Source organism: Ornithorhynchus anatinus, chromosome 1 (assembly GCF_004115215.2).
Source record: "Ornithorhynchus anatinus isolate Pmale09 chromosome 1, mOrnAna1.pri.v4, whole genome shotgun sequence".
In the NCBI taxonomy this organism is placed as follows: Eukaryota; Metazoa; Chordata; class Mammalia; order Monotremata; family Ornithorhynchidae; genus Ornithorhynchus; species Ornithorhynchus anatinus.
Genome location: NC_041728.1, coordinates 135,900,806 through 135,922,867, shown reverse-complemented (window position 1 = coordinate 135,922,867; position 22,062 = coordinate 135,900,806). Strand labels below are relative to the sequence as shown.

At 43.3% G+C, this 22,062-nt stretch overlaps 1 protein-coding gene and 1 long non-coding RNA gene across 3 annotated transcripts in view; one reads left to right on the top strand and one right to left on the bottom strand.

Annotated features, from left to right (window-relative positions):
* PRKCI (protein kinase C iota) overlaps positions 1–22,062 on the bottom strand; it is a 74,018-nt gene that overhangs the window by 48,941 nt on the left and 3,015 nt on the right. For both annotated transcript variants that reach the window (XM_029064226.1, XM_029064227.1), the window contains exon 2: positions 13,256–13,377. In XM_029064226.1, the coding sequence (XP_028920059.1) occupies positions 13,256–13,377 (122 nt within the window). The remainder of the gene's footprint in view (positions 1–13,255; positions 13,378–22,062) is intronic.
* Positions 9,900–22,043, top strand: LOC114811429. The gene is made up of 2 exons (XR_003759136.2): positions 9,900–9,970; positions 21,711–22,043. It is a non-coding gene; the product is annotated as an uncharacterized LOC114811429 (long non-coding RNA).

Here is a 22,062-nt window from a genome sequence, read left to right as displayed (position 1 = left end):
GCGGAACCAGGACTAGAACCCATGGTGGCGAGAATATTAATTCATTCCATCATATTTACTGAGCGCTTACTGTGTGCAGAGCACTGCACTGAGAGCTTGGAAAGTACAATTCGGCAACAAATAGAGGCAATCCCTACCCAACAACGGGCTCACAGTCTAGAAGGTATGACGGAGGTACAGAGAAAGTGGCGTTAGAGAAGCGAAGTGTGCGGGCTGGTGTGTAGTGAGGTAAGGTCAGTGAGGTAAAATTGGAGGAGGAGAGATTATTGAGTGCCTTACAGCCGACGGTAATGGGTTCCCATCTGATGCGGAGATGGACAGGCCAGACCTGAAGGTTTCTTGGGAGAGGGGAAATTTGGACTGCACATTCTTTTAATTCTGGTATTTGTTAAGCACTTACTATGTGCTTAACAACTGTATATATTTTCATTACCCTATTTATTTTAATGAGATGTACATCCCCTTGATTCTATTTATTTGCTATTGTTTTAATGAGATGTTCATCCCCTCGATTCTATTTATTGTTATTGTTCTTGTCTGTCCGTCTCCCCCGATAAGACTGTAAGCCTATCAATGGGCAGGGACTGTCTCTATCTGTTGCCGATTTGTATACATTCCAAGTGCTTAGTACAGTGCTCTGCACATTGTAAGCGCTCAATAAATACTACTGAATGAATGAATGAATGTGCCAAGGTTCTGTACTAAGTGCTAGGGTAGATACTAGGTAATCAGGTTGTCCCATGTGGGGCTCACAGTCTTAACCCTCATTTTACAGATGATGATGATGTTGGTATTTGTTAAGAGCTTACTATATGCAGAACACTGTTCTAAGCGCTGGGGGAGATACAGGGTCATCAGGTTGTTTCACGTGAGGCTCAGAGTCTTCATCCCCATTTTACAGATGAGGTAACTGAGGCACTGAGAAGTTAAGTGGCTTGCCCACAGTCACACAGCTGACAAGTGGCAGAGTCGGGATTCGAACCCATGACCTCTGACTCCCAAGCCTGGGCTTTTTCCACTGAGCTACACTGTTTCTCTGAGGTCACTGAGGTACAGAGAAGTCAAGTGGCTTGCCTAAGGTCACCCAGCAGACAAATGGCGGAGCCGGGATTAGAAGAGTGAAGTATGGGAATGGAGAGGGGAGTGATAGGAGGCAGGGAGGTCAGCAAAGAGGCAGACGCGGTAGTCAAGGTGGATTACGATATAATAATAATAATGTTGGTATTTGTTAAGCGCTTACTATGTGCAGAACACTGTTCTAAGCACTGGGATAGATACAGGGTCATCAGGTTGTCCCACGTGAGGCTCACAGTTAATCCCCATTTTCCAGATGAGGTAACTGAGGCACAGAGAAGTTAAGTGACTTGCCCACAGTCACACAGCTGACAAGTGGCAGAGCCGGGATTCAAACCCGTGACCTCTGACTCCCAAGCCTGGGCTCTTTCCACTGAGCCATGCTGCTTTGATATCTATTCTAAAGGCACTTCCCAGATAATCGATGGTATTTATTGAACGCACTGTGTGTGCAGAGCACTGTACTGAGCGCTTGGGAGAGTATAATTTAACAGAGTTGGTACATTAGTTCCCTGTCCACAATCCCTTGGGAGAAAGGGATGAAGACAATAAAGGGAAAAAAAAGAAAAAAGGAAAAGAAGCAACACGTTTACTTGAACGAATTAAGTTCTCTCTGTTGCCTCCAGAAAACATAAACCCATTCCATCCAACTGGATCTTCGCCTATATTGTCAAACTTAAAAATAATAGTTTTAATCTAGTCATTGCCCAGTGCTGAGTTGCGGCTCACCCATAAGCTCTCGTGAATAAGATGCGATAAAGAAAAAAAGAAACTGATTTTTAAAAACCCCTTTTTATTTGATAAAATACTATGTGCATCCTTGCTGTCTTTATTGGACTGTAAATTCCTTGGTTGCTTTAACCCATTGCTTAGTACGGCACTATGCCGCTATATTTCTTGATGCTAATGGGGATGATAAGTCAAAGCAAGCAGAAAGAGAAAGCTCTCAAGAATGTAAGCTCCTTGAGGATAGGGCTCAATCTATCAATCAACACCATTTTTTGACCTCTAAGCAGCACAATTCAATGGAGAGCGATTTGGCCCCAGAGTCAGAAGGACCTGGGTTCTAATCCCGGCTCCGTCACGCGTCTGCTGTGTGACCCGGAGCAAATCAGTTACCTTCTCTGGGCCTCTGTTTCCTCATCTGTAAAATGAGGATTAATGCCTCATGTGGGACAGGGACTTGGTCCAACCTGATGAGAAACAGCGTGGCTCAGTGGAAAGAGCCCGGGCTTGGGAGTCAGAGTTCATGGGTTCGAATCCCAGCTCTGCCCCTTGTCAGCTGTGTGACTGTGGGCAAGTCACTTCACTTCTCTGGGCCTCAGTTCCCTCATCTGTAAAATGGGGATTAACTGTGAGCCTCACGTGAGACAACCTGAATACCCTGGATCTACCCCAGCACTTAGAACAGTGCTCTGCACATAGTAGGCGCTTAACAAATACCAACATTATTATTATCTACCCCAGCGCTTAGATCTGTGTTTGGCACATAGTAAGCGCTTAACAAGTACTGTAATTATTACTACTAGGTGCAGAGCACTGTACTAAGCGCACTGTATTAAGAGTTTGGGAGAGTACAACAGAATTAGCCAACATGTTCCGGGCCCACAACCACCTTTCAGTCTACCGAGATGTTGATGATGGCATCTAAGTGCTGACTGTGTGTCAAGCACTGTTCTAAGCGCTGGGATAGTTACAAGGCAAGCAGGTTGTTCCGGGTGGGGCTCACGGTCTTAATCCCCATTTTACAGATGAGGTAACTGAGTCAGAGAGAAGTTGAGTGTCTCGCCCAAAGTCACACAGCTGATGAGCGGCGGAGCCGGGATTAGAACCCACAACCTCTGACTCCCAAGCCCGGGCTCTTTCCACTAAGGCACGCTTTGATTTGAATGTGGAGTGTGAGTATGGTGGTCTGGCGTCTGACAAAAGAGGACAAGAGAGGAGTTCCAGGCTACGAGGACACGGGATGGGGTCGGCGGTGAGATTGGGGCTCTTGTCGATTAACTCTCCCAAGTGCTTGACTTTCTTCTGCACGCTAAGTGTACAGAATTCTGCACACAGTAAGCGCCCCACAAACACCATCATCATCAAATGCCGCAGAGTCGTTCCCGGCTCAGAGTGATTTTTGTGATATATTTTCTCCACAACGTCCTCTCCACCTAGCTGCCGGTCTGCCTCCTCCACGTTTTCCCTGGACTTTTCCCGGGATTAGTGTCTTCTCCAGAGAATCAGCCCTCCTGATTATGCTTCCGCCAAATACCAATGACTCACAGTGCCACCTTCACTCACAATTGCTCCTTCCTGAGATACTTTCTTTTTTTCTCAGCACTGACCGCTTGCCCACACCCTCCCTCTTGCCTGGAACTCCCCCTCCATTTAGGTCTGACAGACCAGGACTCTCCCTATCTTCGAAGCCCGACGAAGATCACATCTCCTCCAGGAAGCCTTCCCTAACTAACCTCATCTCCCCAGTCTACTGACGAGAAGCGGCACGGCCTAGTGGATAGAGCCCGGGCCTGGGAGTCAGAAGATCATGGGTTCTAATCCCCGTTCTGCCTCGCATCTGCCTTGTGACCTCGGCGAGTCACTTAACTTCTCTGGGCCTCAGTTACCTCAGCTGTAAAAATGGGGATTGAGATTGGGAGCCCCACGTGGGACAGGGACTGGGTCCGACCCAATTTGACTGTATCCATCCCAGCGCTTAGTACAGTGTCTGGCACATTATAAGCGCTTAACAAATACCATCACCTTCAAAGCCCTACTGAGAGCTCACCTCCTCCAGGAGGTCTTACCAGACTGAGCCCTCCCTTTCCTTCTGCCTCCCCTCCCCATTGCCCCACTCACTCCTTCTGCTCTACCCCCTTCCCCTCCCCACAGCACTTGTGTCTATCTGTATATATTATTTATTACTCTATTTTATTAATGTGTCTATATCTATGATTCGATTTATCTTGATGGTATTGATGCCTGACTACTTTTGTTTTGCTGTCTCCCCCTTTTAGACTGTGAGCCCGTAGTTGGGCAGGGATTGTCTCTGTCGCCAAATTGTACATTCCAAGCGCTTAGTACAGTGCTCTGCACACAGTAAGCACTCAATAAATACTTATGAATGAATTAATGAATTATTGTTTTATTACTAATTACCCATCTTACTGCCTCACCCATGTACTAAGGGAAGCAGCGTGGCTCAGTGGAAAGAGCCTGGGCTTTGGAGTCAGAGGTCATGGGTTCGACCCCCGGCTCTGCCCCTTGTCAGCTGTGTGACTGTGGGCAAGTCACTTCACTTCTCTGGGCCTCAGTTACCTTATCTGTAAAATAGGGATTAACTGTGAGGGACAACCTGATTACCCTGTATCTACCCCAGTGCTTAGAACAGTGCTCTGCACATAGTAAGCGCTTAACAAATACCAACATTATTAGTACTTAACCCTACCCCCTAAGCATTTAGGTATTCAACCCATCCCCCACCTCCACAGCACTTCTGTCCATATCCTTATCAATCAATGGTATGCACTGAGCACTTACTACGTGCAGAGCACTGTTCTAAGCATTTGCAGAGAAGCAGATTGGCTCAGAGGAAAGATGCCAGGCTTTGGAGTGGGTTCTAATCCCAGCTCTGTCAATTGCCAGCTGTGTGACTTTGGGCAAGTCACTTGACTTCTCTGTGCCTCAGTTACCTCATCTGTAAAATTTGGATTAACACTGGGAACCCCACGTAGGACAACCTGATTACCTTGTATGGCCCCCAGAGCTTAGAACAGTGCTTGGCACATAGAAAGCATTTGACAAATGCCATCATCGTCACTCGCAGCTGTCCTCCTCGGTTGCTTCCCTCATCTGGAATTTATTTCCACATCTGTCTCCCTGACAAGACTGTAAACTCCTTGTGGGCAGGGATCGTGTCCACCCAATGTACTCTACTCTTCCAAGTGCTTAATAATGTTGGTATTTGTTAAGCGCTTACTATGTGCAGAGCACTGTTCTAAGCGCTGGGGGAGATACAGGGTAATCAGGTGTCTCCCGTGAGGCTCACAGTTAATCCCCATTTTACAGATGAGAGAACTGAGGCACAGAGAAGTGAAGTGACTTGCCCACAATCACACAGCTGACAAGTGGCAGAGGCAGGATTCAAACCCATGACCTCTGACTCCCAAGCCCAGGCTCTTTCCACTGGGCCACACTGCTTCTCAGTAAAGATTTCTGCCTACAGTGAGTGCTCAATACCGCTGACCAATTTTAACTCATTCATAAATTGGAAATGTCTTCTGTTCAGGCTTATAAAGATCTTTTTTCCCCCTCGAGGGAACCAACAAAAAGGGCATGAATAACAAATTCAAAATATGGACACTATGTACTCTATAGATCTATGGAAAAATTATTAGAGAGAAATGCTACACGTGTTTAGATAGCACTATCCTTAACAAAATGGAGCATCATTGCCTAGTAGATAGAGCCTGCGCATCAGAAGGACCTGTGTTCTAATCCCAGCTCCGCTCCTTGTCTGGGTGACCTTGGTCAAGTCACTTCATTTCTCTGCACCTCATTCATTCATTCAATAGTATTTACTGAGCACTTACTATGTGCAGAGCACTGTACTAAGCGCTTGAAATGTACAAATAGGTAACAGAGACAGTCCCTGCCCTTTGATGGGCTTACAGTCTAATTGGGGGAGACGGACAGACAAAAACAATAGCAATAAATAGAATCAAGGGAATGAACATCTTATTAAAACAAGAGCAAATAAATAGAATCACGGTGATGTACATCTCATTAACAAAATAATAGAATCAAGGTGATGTACATCTCATTAACAAAATAACCTCATCTGTAAAATGGGGATTAAGACTGGGAGTCCCACCAGGGACAGGGACTGTGTCCAACCTCATTAGCTTGTATCTACCCTAGCACTTGCCTGGTACATACTAAGCGCTTAAAAAACACTTAAAAAAAAATCAAGGGGTGGATGGGGGACATAGATGATGGCATTTCTCACACTGATCCTTCAGGAGCCCTCAGGATCGTGTCCCCTTCAGAATCAGAATACTGAGACAGGTCCATCACCAGGGTGACCCAGTTCTGACTTTCAATCGATCGATCAATCAGATTAATCGAGCGCTTACTGTGTGGAGTTCCCTGCCTGAAACAAGTTTACAGTCTAGAGTTCTTTAGAGTCCTCAAGGTTGTAAGCTTGTTATGGCCAGGAAACGTGTCTGTTATATTGTTGTTTGTACTCTCCCAAGAGCTTAGTATAGTGCCCTGCACTTAATAAGCACCCATTAGGTACAACTGACTGATTGAGGGAGCTTTCTTTGACCTCACGTTAATCTTCCAAAAAACCTTTACATTCAACCACCTTCATCTCCAGCACATCTGTTTATCAATGCCGACAACAAGCTTCCAAACAAATCAATTTGAGTTTTGCTGTCTCTGCTTTCTCCTAGGTCGCCCTCTGAAAAAAGGCACAACTAGAAACAGTGTCTATAAAGTAGCTGGGAGAGATGACAGGGACACAAACCGCAGCGTAACTAAAGGAACTGAGAATTGACAGTAATTATACTTTTGGTAAATTTCTCAATTGCAGGGCACTAGACCCAGTTGAAGACCTCATCACTCGAAAAACAATCATTACAGAGAAGTGGCAAGGCCTAGTGGATAGAGCACGGGTCTGGGATTTAGAAGGACCTGGGTTCAATCCCGGCTCTGCCACTTGACTTCTGTATGACCCTGGGCAAGTCATTTCACTTCTCTGTGCCTCAGTTACCTCATCCGTAAAATGGGGGTTAAGACTGTGAGCCTCATGTGGGACAGGGACTGTGTCCAACTTGCTTTGCTGGTAATAATGTTGGTATTTGTTAAGCGCTTACTATGTGAAGAGCCCTGTTCTAAGCGCTGGGGTAGATACAGGGCAATCAGGTTGTTCCACGTGAGGCTCACAGTTAATCCCCATTTTACAGATGAGGGAACTGAGGCACAGAGAAGCGAAGTGACTTGCCCACAGTCACACAGCTGACAAGTGGCAGAGCCGGGATTTGAACTCATGACCTCTGACTCCCAAGCCCGTGCTCTTTCCACTGAGCCACGCTGCTTCTCTACCCACCACAGCGCTTAGTAAAGAGCCTGGCACAGGGTAAGCTCTTAAATACTACAATTACCATAGTTCTACCCCTAGGTCAGTGATTATTTTATCACTAAGGTATTTATCAATGCTCTGGGAAAAGATCAGGGTTTGTCATTCATTCATTCAATCATTTATTGAGCGCTTACTATGTGCAGAGAACTGTACTAAGTGCTTGGGAGAGTACAATATAACAAACGGACACATTTCCTGCCCATAACAAGTTAGTCATTTTGCTATTCAGTGCCCCCAAAAACCAGAAAATACCCACCCCACACAATAGCAGGTATTCAGGGAAAAAAAAATGGAGCACCTATTTTCCTTCTCAATTGCTTGCTTAGATTAGGAAACCAGTTTTTCAGCATTCACCTGAAGACAAATCTCAAAACAGGTTTCAAACATATACACGGAACACGGGCAAATGTTCTGAAATATGTTTAAAGATCACATAGCTCTATAACCCTCGTTTATTTTAATGCAGTACCAGAGTGAGATACTTAGCTTTCACAGTAACTTTCCCACATGGGTCAAAAAGTCAAATACCTAAGATCTCCTTTGCCCTCTTGGGGGAAATATTTCACAGGACAAATCGCCTCCTAAACATTTCCCAACTGTGTCACCTAATTTCACCTGCACAACCTGTACAGAAAGGGAAAAATCAGGATTGGAAGTTTGCCGGAACTGGTCTGAACTCAACTGTGGGGTAAGAGGGAGAGGTCTAGGAAAGCCTACCGCTTCACTGTCACTTCCTCTTCTAGTTAGAAATGTTTTATTCTCAGCACGAGTTACAAACTGCATTAGTACCTGGGGCAGAAAAATAATTATTCCAGGATGGTATCCCCACATCCGTGACATCTGTGCTTCCAGCATGTTAAGAAAACTAAGCAAGTCGAACTATTAACTTAATAAATACCAATGCTCGATATTAAGTCCCTAGACTGCAAAACTCGTGTGGAACAAGGACTGTCTGACCTGATTGACTTCTATCTACCCGAGCACTTAGAAGATTGCTTGACACACTGTATGTACATAAGAAATACCAAAATAATAATAGTAATAAACAGTAGGCACACATTTCCAGTGAATAAAGTGGAAGATCTGTAAGCCCGTCAAAGGGCAGGGACTGTCTCTATCTGTTAATGATTTGTACATTCCAAGAGCTTAGTACAGTGCTCTGCACATAGTAAGCGCTCAATAAATACTACTGAATGAATGAAACATCTAAACACATAATAGCCACAAAATTATCTCCTTTTTCTCCAAGGGTCAGAACTTGGGTATAATAGTTTGGGTTAAACAAAAAAAACAAGCATTTAGTAAGAGTTTAGAAATGTTTGAGCTATGAATTTACACATATGCGCGTGCACATCAATGGTATTTACCGAGCGTTCACTGTATGCAGTCAATCGGAGTTATTGAGCACTTTGTGTGTAGAGCGCTGTACTAAGCGCTGGAGAGAGTACACTACAACAATAAATAGATATGTTCCCTGCCCACAACAAGCTAACAGTCTTGAGGGGGAATACTGTATGCAGAATACTGTACTGAGTGTTTGAGATTTGTGACCATCTTTGAGAATCGGGACTGCCTCAGAGATAATCCCATTTGGCCAGGGGTAATATCTCTAGACGCCTCTCAGGGTCGCACCTGGAGAGTTTTCAGTACTCTACTGGTCTTGGCTACGGGAGGGAGAGTCAAACCTGGCTTGGCCAGTGGCTAACGAGTGGAGGCCAATCTGCTACAAGTCAAGACTCCCCTGTGCTGCCCAGCAGCGGCACGGGAGAGAGTCGAGGGCGAAGACTCAAAATGACTGCGCGGGAGAAGGCAATGGTAAACCACCTCTGTAATTTGACCAAGAAAACCGTATGGATCCACTACCAGAACGATTGTAGATGGAGAGTGGGGCGTTCTGAGAGAGATGCGTCCCTGGCGTCGCTATGGGTCGGAGATGACTCGACGGCATAAGACGATGTCTCTGGACTGTAAACTCGTAAGGGGCAGGGATGTGTCCGTTTATTGTTACACTGTACTCTCCCTAATACATAGTACAATGCTCTGCACACAGTAAGCGCTCAATAAATACGACTGAATGAACGCCAAGGCCCAGGGGCTACACTGTTGCCGACCTGCTGCCTCCCGCCTCAAGAAGGGGTGAGACTACAGTGAAAATGGCCCTGATGGAACAAGAGCCAGTCCTTTCCCTTCCTCGTAGGTCTCTGAGAAGCCGTGTGGCCTAGTGGATAGAGCACGAGCCTGGGAGTCAGGAAGACCTGTGTTCTAATCCCAACTCCCCCACGTGTCTGCTGTGTGACCTTGGGGACGTCACTTCACTTCCCTGGGCCTCAGTTACCTCATCTAGAAAATGGGGATTAAGAGGGTGGGCCCCATGTGGGCCAGGGACTGTGTCCAACCTGATGGACTTGTATCTACCCCAGTGCTTAGAATAGTGTTGGCACATAGTAAGTAAGCTCCTTGTGGGCAGGGAATGTGCCTGCTTTATGTTGTATCGGACTCTCCCAAGCGCTCTGGAGGCACTCAAAGACTGAATCAAAGTACCATAATAATCTGCTGGAGCCACATCCCTCCCACGGGGGGGGGGAATCAGCGGGGGGCTTCTTTCGGACCCCCACCTCCCATCTGCCTCCCGCAGATGTTAAAAGAACAGGACGGTTTCCTAAGGCTGGTGGCCAGCTCGAGGTTCCGAGCGAAGAAACGGCAGCAAAAGCAACGGATCTTCCGTCGGCGGCAGCTATCTTTTCCTCCGTGTTCTTTCATCGGCAGGTCAGTCAACTGCATTTATTGAGCGCTTACTGTGTTCAGAGCACTGTGCTAAATGCTTGGGAGAGTACGATATAACAGACACATTCCCTGCCCATAATGACCTTGCAGTTTAGAAGGGAGGTCTCTTCCTCTTCAACTTCTGAACCATGTGTTATGGACTAGGTAAAAAGAGGCAGCCTGGTCTAATGAAAAAAACACAGGCCTGGGAATCAGAAGGACCTAGGTTCTGATTCTGGCTCTGCCAAGTATTTGCTTGGCACGGAGTACGCGCTTAACAAATACCGCTATTATTAGTAGTAGTAGTAATAGTAATAATAATAATGATGATTATGATAATACCTGTATGTACTAATGTCAAGTACTGTAGTAAGAGCTGGGGTGAATATATGATATGCAGTCTTTCAGACTGTGAGCCCGCTGTTGGGCAGGGATTGTCTCTATCTGTTGCTGAATTGTATTTTCCAAGCGCTCAGTACAGTGCTCTGCACACAGCAAGTGCTCAATAAATACGACCGAATGAACGAATATGCAGGTTGGACAGAATCCCTGCCCCACGTGGAGTTCACATTCTTAATCACCAGTTTACTGATGAGGTAACTGAAGCCCAGAGAAGTGAAGTGACTTGCCCAAGGTCACACAGCAGACAAGTGAAGCAGCATGGCTTAGTGGAAAAAGCACGGGAATAAGAGGATGTGGGTTTCAAGCCCGGCCCCGCCACTTGCCTGCTGTGTGACCTTGGGCAAGCCACTTAACTTCTCTGGGCCTCAGTTACCTTGTCTGTAAAATGGGGATTAAGACTGTGAGCCCCACACGGCACAACCTGATTAACATGTATCTACCCCAGTTCTTAGAACAGTGCTCGGCACACAGTAAGCGCTCAACAAATAACATTTTTATTATTATTATTATTGTTGTTGAGTGACAGAGCTGGCATTAGAACCCAGATCCTTCCGACTCCCGGGCCCATGCTCTATCAACTAGGCCTGGTCCGCAAACCATGAAGTTCTGGAGCGTAGCCGGTCTCTAACGTCCCGGCTACGTTCACCTCAACCAGCTGCTCTGGGTGGGGCACGTGAGGACAGCGGACGACAGCAGGATACCCAGAGAGCTGCTGAATGGAGAACTCCAACTGGAAACCAAAAACAGGGCCAAGGAAGGGCTTTAAGGTCACTGTTAAAATATCCTTAGACAATGCTGCATCCCGGAGGAAAACCGGGAGTCAGTTGGCGGGGACGGACGTACTGCCGACAAGCAAGGGATGACTCCTGTGCCTCAGTTACCTCATCTATAAAATGGGGATTAACTGTGAGCCTCACGTGACACACCTGATGACCCTGTATCTCCCCCAGTGCTTAGAACGGTGCTCTGCACATAGTAAGCACTTAACAAATACCAACATTATTATGACTCTTTTCGAGCAAAGGCTTTTTGGGGCATGAGAGTCGAGGAGGCGAAAGAGAAGATAATGCCAGGTGCTGCAAACATCAAACGTGGTAACATGATATGAGACAGACTCCGTGTGGGAAAAATACTGCCACGCTGTGGGAACTGCATTGGTCTTTTTGGTTACAAATGTAGTCATGTGGGAATATCACTTCTAGGGGTATCTTCAACATATATATATATAGTTATCCTCCATAAAGTGTGTATAAATATGTAGTTAACCCTCATAGTGTGTGTGTGTGTATAAAAATATAGTTATCCCTTATAGTGTGTGTATATAAATATATGGTTATCTCTTCTACTGTGTGTGTGTGTATGTGTAAAAATACAGTTATCCTTTATAGTGTGTGTATAAATATAGTTATCCCTTATACTGTGAGTATATATAGTTATCCCTTATAGTGTGTGTACATCAATATACAGATATCCCTTATAGTGTGTTTGTGTGTGTATTCATTCATTCATCATATGTATTGAGCACTTATTGTATGCAGAGGTCTGTACTAAGCGCTTGAATATATACATACTTATCCCTTTTATGGAGTGTGTGCATATAAATCTATAGTTATCCCTTATAGACTGTGTGTATACATATATACATATATTTATATATATGCATTTGTATACACACACACATATACATAGTTATCCCTTATAGTGTGTGTGTGTGTGTATATATATATATTAACAATATTGGTATTTGTTAAGCGCTTACTATGTGCAGAGCACTGTTCTAAGCGCTGGGGTAGATACAGGGTAATCAGGTTGTCCCACATGAGGCTCCCAGTTAAATCCCCATTTTACAGATGAGGTAACAGAGGCACAGAGAAGTTAAGTGACTTTCCCATAGTCACACAGCTGACAAGTGGCAGAGCCGGGAGTCGAACCCATGACCTCTGACTCCGAAGCCCAGGCTCTTTCCATTGATATATGCATTTATATACAGGTGTGTGTGTGTGTGTGTGTATAAATAAAACTTGTCAAGCAGCATGGCCTAGTGGATATAGCATGAGTCTGTGAATCAGAAGGACATGCGTTCTAATTCTGGTTCTACCACTTGTCTGCTGTGTCACCATGGGCAAGTCATTTAACTTCTCTGTGCCTCAGTTACCTCATCTGCAAAATGAGAATTCAGACTGAGAGTTCCATGTAGGTCATGGACTGTGTCCCACCTAATTAGCTTGTATCTACCCCAGCGATTAGTACAGTGTTTGGTATATTGTAAGCACTTAAATATCTTTAAAAAAACACAATTTCTGCCAAACACATGCATATGAAGCTGAGTTCTTTCTGCTAGTTATAGAAACCGATTACGAGAACACAGCCATTTCTCTTAGAATGCACAGTTTGCTGTTCCTGAACTCTTACATTATGGAAAACTCACATTTTGTGTATCACCCTGAATCTGAAGCCGTGCTCAAGAACACAACCATTTCTTTGAACACCACGGTGCGTTCCATCCGGAAAGGAGTACACGGTCAGAAGAATGATCGTTACTTGTGTCTCACATTCTACCCAAAGTGCAATCCGAAAACATATATTCCGGAACACGAAAGGTTCTCACTTTGGATTAACCCCTGTGCTACTCCTCATCATTCCCGTCCAACATTTTTGAGTTTCCTGATGTAACAGGCATGGGACAACTGGTGGAAATAGAGACTGTACCTGCGACACAAAGGCCATTCACGTTTTGGAGCGTAGGCCAACTTTAAATTACTGCAGTCAACATAAACTCCCAATGCACTTTTTCTTCTTCGATTCCCTAGTGGGATATAAATTTTGCGCTGAAAATAGAAACACTACATCTGACCATCAAAAAACGAAGTGATAATCCCATCTCACCTTCCTCATCAATCCACTTCATGGTGAAAAGCTGCTCATTGTCAAAGGAACACATGTCTCGAACTTCATTACAAAGCCCTTCAAAGGAGATGGAAGGTTCGAAGTGTGTGATCATGATGTCCCTGGGAAAGAATAAAAGAATTATTAGTTTGGATTTTTATCTCTCTATTGCGGCATATCCTTTGAATACAAGTGAAAACATAAGTGGCTCATGGCTGCAATTCCATAATTAGAATACTGTTCATAATGCAGTCAGAAAGTTATGACAAAAGTATGATAATTATGGAACTTTATCTCAAAATTCAGAATTAGACCGTAAGCTCACTCTGGGGAGGAAATGAGTCTATTTACGGTTATATTGAACTTTTGCAAGCGCTTAGTATAGTGCTCTGCACACAGTAAGCCCTCAATAAATACGATTGAGCGAATGAAGGTGTATGAAAAGGGTTTTGAAACGGAGAATCTAACTTCCATTTAATCTGTACCTGCCTTAATTTACTACCAGTGATTGTGAGTTCCTTATCCAGTCAAATGGACCTGTCCAACTACATTTACCTAAACACCTAAGCATTTTGCTTTAATTAGTAATAGATCTGGCAGCTTAAAAGTGTAGGCTGGGTGCCCATATAAGGAGTTTCTTGTTTTCCCATGGATAAAAAAGCATTAGTGCTCTGGGGAGGAGTCTGGTGCTTTTGACTTTTTTTTTCCTTTTTAAGTCAACACCTAGTGAAGTTATTTCCTGGTCAGAAACCTAAAAATGGGGCTCGAGCTGAAAAGGGTGATGAGAAAAGATCTGCGGGAGCTGTATTCAAATAAGAATACTAAATTTAGGGAAACTGGTTAATGCATCCGATTTTCCAGGTGCTTAAATATATTCCTTTACATTCATTCATTCAATTGTATTTACTGAGTCCTTTAGGTGTGCAGAGCACTGTACTAATCACTTAACAATGGAGGAGATAGGGAGGGAAATAATAACAATGTTGGTATTTGTTAAGCGCTTACTATGTGCAGAGCACTCTTCTAAGCGTTGGGGGAGATACAGGGTCATCAGATTGTCCCATGTGAGGCTCACAGTTAATCCCCATTTTACATATGAGGTAACTGAGGCACAGAGAAGTGAAGTGACTTGCCCACGGTCACACAGTTGACAAGTGGCAGAGCCGGGATTCGAACCATGACCTGACTCCCAAGCCCGGGCTCTTTCCACTGAGCCATGCTGCTTCTCTACGGGTCTACTAACTCCATTATACTGAACTCTCTCGAGCGCTTAGTACAGTGCTCTGTACACAGTAAGTGTTCAATAAATAATTCAATAAGTGACTTTGGGCAGGTCACTTAACTTCTCTGGGCCTCAGTTACCTCATCTGTAAAATGGGGATTAAGATGATAAATCCTATGTGGGACAGGGACTGTGTCTGGCCTGATTAGCTTGTATCTACCCCAATGCATAGTACAGTGCCTGGCACATAGTAAGTGCTTAACAAATACCACAATTATAATTATTACAAAGTTTTGTTTTTAAATAAAACAACTAGGTCTAATTCAAATCCCCCTCTCAGGGTGGCACCTGGAGAGTTTCCAAGACACGACCAGTCTCGACTACGGGAGGGAGAGTCAAGCAGAGGCCTGTCCATTCCATTCCCAGTTTGACCAGTGGCTAGCGAGCAGCAGGCTACCTGCTACAAATCAAAACTCCCCTGTGCTGGGCAGCAGCGGCACGGGAGAGAGTCGAGGGTGGAGACTCAAGTTTACTGCACAGACTTCAATGACTTCCATATTTTTACCAAGAAAACTCTACGGATTCGCTACCGGAACCATTGCAGATGGAGAAGTGGCCCGGGGAAGTTAAGTGACTTGCTCAAGGTCACACAGCAGACAAGTGGAGCGGCTTTGGACCCGTGTCCTTTCAACTTTCAGGCCCAAAATGTGACATAAATGAAACATTTTTTTTTCAACTGAGACAAAGGGAAGCATTTTATTTTAAAGGAAAGGGGTTCCAAATATTAATACCGTTAGTCTCATGTGCGACTATGTCTAAATTGATTAATTTGTATCTACCCCAGCATTTAGTACAGTGCCTGGCACATAGTAATTATTTAAATGCCATTTTCAAAAAACACCCTCAGTCTCATCTTGCACAGCATTATTTTTATTTTACAAAAGGGGACAAAAGTTGGAGGAATAATTTTTCCAATGTTTCAGGGTATTTTTTAAAAATTCTGGATGTATTTCTTCAAATACTCCCCAGTAGTTTGGGTAGCTTTACTGACAAGTGTGGGCTAATCCCAAATATTTTGGGGATTGTTCTTGCTATTGCTATTGTTCTTTTCTGTCCGTCTCCCCCAATTAGACTGTAAGCCCGTCAAAGGGCAGGGACTGTCTCTGTTACCGATCTGTACATTCCAAGTGCTTAGTACAGTGCTCTGCACATAGTAAGCGCTCAATAAATACTATTGAATGAATGAATGAATATTTTGGAGAGAATATTCTAAGTAAAAAAACCCCAAAAAACTTGGTTAGATTTCTTTTTACTGAATTTCACCTTCCAGAAAAATAACAGCTATAATGCAAAATTTTTAACAAAGAAATTAGGAAATCACTAACGCTTGATTTTTTAAAAAATTTCTCACAGTTCAAGCAATGAGACACATTCATTCCTATAAAAGACTATGATATTAATAAAGATTTTCTCTCTTTAAAAACCTAAAATATTTCACAGGAATAAACGAGTTGAAGGGAGGCAAAAACTTCTCATGGATACTAAAAATGAACTCCAACTTTTGAAACGAGCTATATCCACAAGGTATTGGGTGGCTGCTACGAGACAAGCGATATTATTTTAACAACTCCTTATATTGCTATCTCTTTCTAAATGCAGTGCTTTCATATCCTTTAATATTTAATGGGGGGGAAGGGGGAAATCTGTGTGGTACTCAGAAAGACTCTGTCCAAAAACACTAGGTGGGAGATTTTATGTATGATCCCATATATATATATATGTATGTGTGTGTGTTTTAAGGAAAGGGATTTGAGGAGGGGGCTTCTTTTTTCAAATTTAATAAGCATCAGTCAGAGGAAGGCATTTACCTACTGTTGAGGTACCCTAGACAGCCACCCTTTCTATAAGGCTACAGTCCATCATACCTTCTTTGAAATTGATCCATCCTTGGTATTTATTGAGCACTTAGTGGGTACAGAGCACTGTACTAAGCACTTGGGAGGGTACAATATAATACAGTTGGTAGACCTGCCCCCTGCCCATAAGGCATTTAAGTCAAATGGGAGAAGTGCAAAGAAAAAATAACCAAATACTGATGATAAGGGTAAAAGGGACTAAATCTACCCATTTCAAGGGAAACAGTTTGGCCTACTGGAAAGAGCACGGTGCTGAGAGTCAGAGGATCTGGGTTCTAATCCCAGGTCTGCCACTTTGCTGTGGGACTTTGGCCAAGTCACTTCCCTTCTCTGCAAAATGGGGCTACAATAACCGGTTTTCCTTCCTACTCAGACTGTGAGCCCCATGTGGGATCTAATTATCTTGTATCTACCCTGGCGTGTAGTAAGCGCTTAACAAATACCACCATGATTACTGGAATCCAAGAACCTAAAGAAAAATCATGTCTGAGTAACCCCCTAAGAGGCTTATGAAAGTTGCCAACCCGGACTGCAGAGGTTCTGTTTATCTCTTCTGCCACTCCTTAAGTTCCAGGAATGAAAACATTCAAGGGTGTTTTATATAAACATTTGCACAGAGTAGTTGGCAGAAGATATGCTTGTAACCTCACTATCATCGGATCCTTATGACTAAAAGTGAAATTAGAATACCGAGAATAAGTTTCTATTTATGGTATTCTACCACTTTAGGCTCGGGATGGGCAAGGTACAAGCCTGCTAATTCTGTTGTATTGTACGCTCCCAAGTGCTTAGTACAGTGCTCTGCACACACAGTAAGTGCTCAAATACCACTGATTGATTTACATGCCTGAACAGTTCTCTCCTAGAATGTGGGAATGGCATTCTAGCAAACCCCTATTTTACGGAAAACTTGCACTGTGGTATTCGCTGTGTTCAATACTGAGCATATGTATATGCACAATTAACTCTCCCAAGCGCTCAGTACAGTACTTCGCACACAGTAGGCACTCAGTACATACAACCGAATGAATAACAGGGACTGTGTCCAACCCAATTAGCTTGTTATCCACTCCAGCGCTTAGTACAGTGCCTGGCACATAGTAAGTGCTTAACAAAAACCCCAATTATTAATAAGTACCATAAAATAATTAGCACACAAGATAATCACCCTGAATACCCTCCCCTCATTAGTTGCCTCATCTAGAGACCATTCCTGCTTTCCCCCACTGAACAAGTATCTGTCTTCAGATTTCCAAAGAGTAAGGAAATCTGACAAGTTTCACTGACGAGTTTCACTTTTCTCTATCCTTAAACGCTGCTCCATTATAGTACAAAACTGTTTCACTGAAAAATCTGATACATGGCCAAAGGCAAATATCAAAGAAATCTCTATTTATGGTAGTATCTAATGTGATTTGTTCCAGAGAAACCTTCTGCTCAGGAAAGGTTTTGCAACATATTTCTGAAATACATAAAGAAAAAGAATTCCTTCTAAAATTGATTACTTTTTACTCAGATATACAGAGAACTTTTATGTGGTAGGTTTTAGTTGGCAATACATGACAAGATGTATCAATATTCAAATGGCAGAACAGTTTGGCAATATAGTTTTAACATCCAGGTCATTCATAGATGCAATTTGATGAAGATATGATAGTCCTGGAATGACCTAATTGGAAAAAGGATTCAACCACACTGATTACCTATTAATTATGGCATTTATTGAGTTCTTACTAAGTGCAGAATTCTGTACTAAGCGCTTGGGAGAGTACATTACAACAGTGTTAGCCGACACCCTCCCCACCCAAAGCTTACAGTCTAGAAGGGGAGACAGATATTAATAAAAATAAATGTATAGTATTTCTACATACCATATTATTCAGGCCTGTATTCTGCTGTATTCTGCTAATTCTGTTGCACTGTACTCTCCTAAGTGCTTAGTACAGTGCTCTGCACACATAGTAAGCACTCAAATACTACTGATTGAGTTACATGCACGAACAGTTCTATGCGTGTTCTATATGTTCTGTGTTAAATTCACTCAAGATTCATTCATAAGACAGAATTCTGCTTCTCCTATCTCGAGAGGACAACTCCAAAATATTCTAGAAAGGACCTTAAAAAGCAGTCTTGCCGAGACTTGCCAACTACCAAATGTTTGTCATATTTCTCTCCAAGATCAGTCCCCCTGGCCTAAAGCACACCAATTTCTCTCATTCTTCAGTTTTTAAATTCTCAGCCCACTTTGACTATTTAAACGGTGTCCAGAGAAATAGTTTTGCAGGCTTTTTGTGAGTTCCCATAAATTTGATAGTTCTACAGGAATTTTACTGATAAGGCCTACCACTGACATGTACACACTGGTAATATATCACTAACTCAAATGACTTGTTTCCCTTCCTAGAAACCCTACCCTACCCTAAAATAATGAAAGAACTCTCTGGAAATGCTCTTATCTAAGGAGGGGGGAAAAAACCCAAAAAACTACGACTAGGAAAACTACTTCTAGGCAGACTTCTGCAATTTCACCGGAATATTTTTACAGTCGCCTATTTGAATCTCTAAAATAATCCAGGGCAAGAGTGTTGGAGATGCTTTTTATCTATCTGTGATTAAAACACTTCAATCAATCAACGGAATTCATTGAGCACTTACTGTGTGCAGAGCACTGTACCAAACGCTTGGGAGAGTATGGTATTACAATATAACAGACACATTCCCTGCCCACAGTGAGATTACAGTATAGAGAGACTTCCACAAAGTCCCAATTGACAGAAGCTTGAATTTAATTTAATTGCTTTGGGAAAGAAGGTGACTGTCCCTTTTCAATTGTCTTTTTCCTCCCCCTTTTCCATCTCCCTCTACCAGGAGCAAGAACAGATACTGGAAAGAAAGTTACCTTTAAAAAAAGTAACCTTTGGGGTTCGGGAGAAGAAATGCGAATACGGGTGCTCATTCAAATAATGTTTCTTCCTACAGGAAGAATTCATTACATTACAATGAGGTCAAAGGTGTTCTACTTAGCCAACCTGTTATGCTGCGATCATTAACCAACTCCCTTCATGACTCATTTTAGTTTCATCAGTAGTAACAAACAGCTGACTATGAAACAGCAAAATCCCGGGTTCAGATAGATTACTACTAATACATGAACACATGGATCTTAAAATTGAAAATACAAGAACAGCACGATTCTTAAATCTGGTGGCAAGGAATGAAGTCAACGACCAAAACGCCAAGCTCAAGTCTATGCTGGTCACTTCTGTCCTAAGCAAAAAATTCACAACTAAAAAACAGTACGAGGAAAGGAAAGTTAACTTTTATTAAAGAGGTTGAACTTTAATGGCTTCTTCATTTCATAAAGGAACGCCCTGAGCCCAAAACCATACAAGAATAGTACCTGAAATGAAAGAACACACGTTTTGTTTCTTTTCAAAAGAAAAGTGATAGCATATAAAATCTGAATGTTACTCATCAGCTTTCCTCTTCAAAATGGCCATTTACTGGGGTTCATTTCATGCTCTTTAAACTTCATTCACTGACTGCTACATAAAATGGAGTGCGGGATTTCATCAGTCGAGTGAACAGCTAAAGAAAAGGGGGCGAATCTTTTCCATACAGGCCGTCCTCGACTTCAGTCTTTTCGGATTCTGATTTATCTTAAATCTGATGTCAAGGAACGAAATCAATGACCAAAACGCCAAGCTCAAGACTGCACTGGTCGCTTCTGTCCTAAGCAAAAAATTCACAACTACAACATAGTATGAGGAAAGGAAATTTAACTTTTATTAAAGAGCTTGAACTTTAATGGCTTCATTTCATAAACGAACACCCTGAACCCAACACCATACAAGAATAGTAACTGAAATGAAAGAACACACGTCTTGTTTCTTTTCAAAAGAAAAGTGGATTTAGGTTCCTAAATTTACCCCCTGTTTGGACTTCACCGCACAACAGTTTCAACTTTACAAGACTGGCCTCCTTTACTGTACTAGCTCTAGGGGCATGAAGAATGGGGAGGTTCATGGGAGCTGCAGGGAAATAATAATAATAATGACGATGGTATTTGTTAAGCGCTTACTGTGTGCCAAGCACTGTTCTAAGCGTTGGAGGAGACACAAGGCAATCAGGTTGTCCCACATGGGGCTCACAGTATCAATCGCCATTTTACAGATGAGGTCACTGAGGCACAGAGAAGTGAAGTGACTTGCCCAAAGTCACACAGCTGACAAGCGGCGGAGCCGGGATTAGAATCCATGACTTCTGACTCCCAAGCCCGGGCTCTTTCCACTGAGCGGCGTTGCTTCTCTAGGCATATTTTCTAAATATGAAAAGCCACATCAGTGCCATGGAAAAGGGGAAACAATTTGAAAGAACGATCAGGAGGGTCAAATCTATCTACTTTCCAATGAAGTAAAAGTTGGCTACACTACCGTAGAACCTTTCTGAATCGATAAATACATTAAAGTAGCTCTCATCTGTGATTGAGTATAAAGTTCTATAAAGTTTTGGTAAAAAAAAGAAAATATGAAAATATCAATCATATTTACTGACCGCTTACTGGGTGCACAGCACTGTACTAAGCGTTTGAGAGCACGGGCCCGGGAGTCAGAAGGACCTGGGTTCTAATCCCGGCTCTGCCACAGTTCTGCTGTGACCTGGGGCAAGTCACTTCACATCTCTGGGCCTCAGTCACTTCATCTGTTAAATAGGGATTAAGAGTGGGAGCCCCATGTGGGACGGGGACTGTGTCCAACCCGATTAACTTGTATCTAACCCAGCACTCAGATCAGTGCTTGGAACATAGTAAGTGCTTAACAAGTACCATGATTAATTATTATTACAGTGTAACAGAGTTGGTAGACATGTACAGTCCACCGTATTTAAGGAGCACTACTGTGTCTAGAACACTGTACTTAGCACTTGGGAGAGCCCGATAGAAGAGAGTTGGTAGACACATTCCCTGCCCACGACGAGTTTACAGTCTGGAGGGAAACCAATGACAATCGCCAGAAGGACTGGGAAATTTCATCAGGACCCACCCCCATCCCTCTAGATGGCAACCACTTGTAGGCACGAGAATCCTTAATAATATGCCCATAAGACATTTCGTTAAGTCGCTCAATGGTATTTACTGAGCTCTTAAGTGTGCAGAGGGCTGTACTGAGTGCTGGGGAGAGAACCATTGAGCAGTCGGTAGGAACCCATTTAATGGGTTTACAGACCGGATCCCTTACATGTAACATTGTTCTTATGAGTAACCTGGTTCTGACTTCTGACTTAAGATGTAGTTTTCAGGAAATCTGTTGTGTTCTAGATCCAAGAACTGCCCAAACTGCTACGTGACCAAGACTAGACTCTGAAACATCTGCGTTTTGGATGTAGGCACCAAGCCCTCAGGTCAGGTATAGACATCACTGAAGACATGCGGCTGTTGGCTTCTTGGATAAGCATTGGCATACTTCTCTACGAATGGAACTAAAGGCCGGCAGCTCCCAATGCCGAAGACAGAAAAGTCATCAAACTGTCCATCCAGTTACTACCCCCCCCCCCCGCAACAAAAGACAATCAAACTCGGGATCAACGGGCAATCACGCAAAATGATAGAATGAAGGATTACTGAATATTAAACCACTCCCTTTCCTGAGGAGTCTGATTGCTTCTTATTT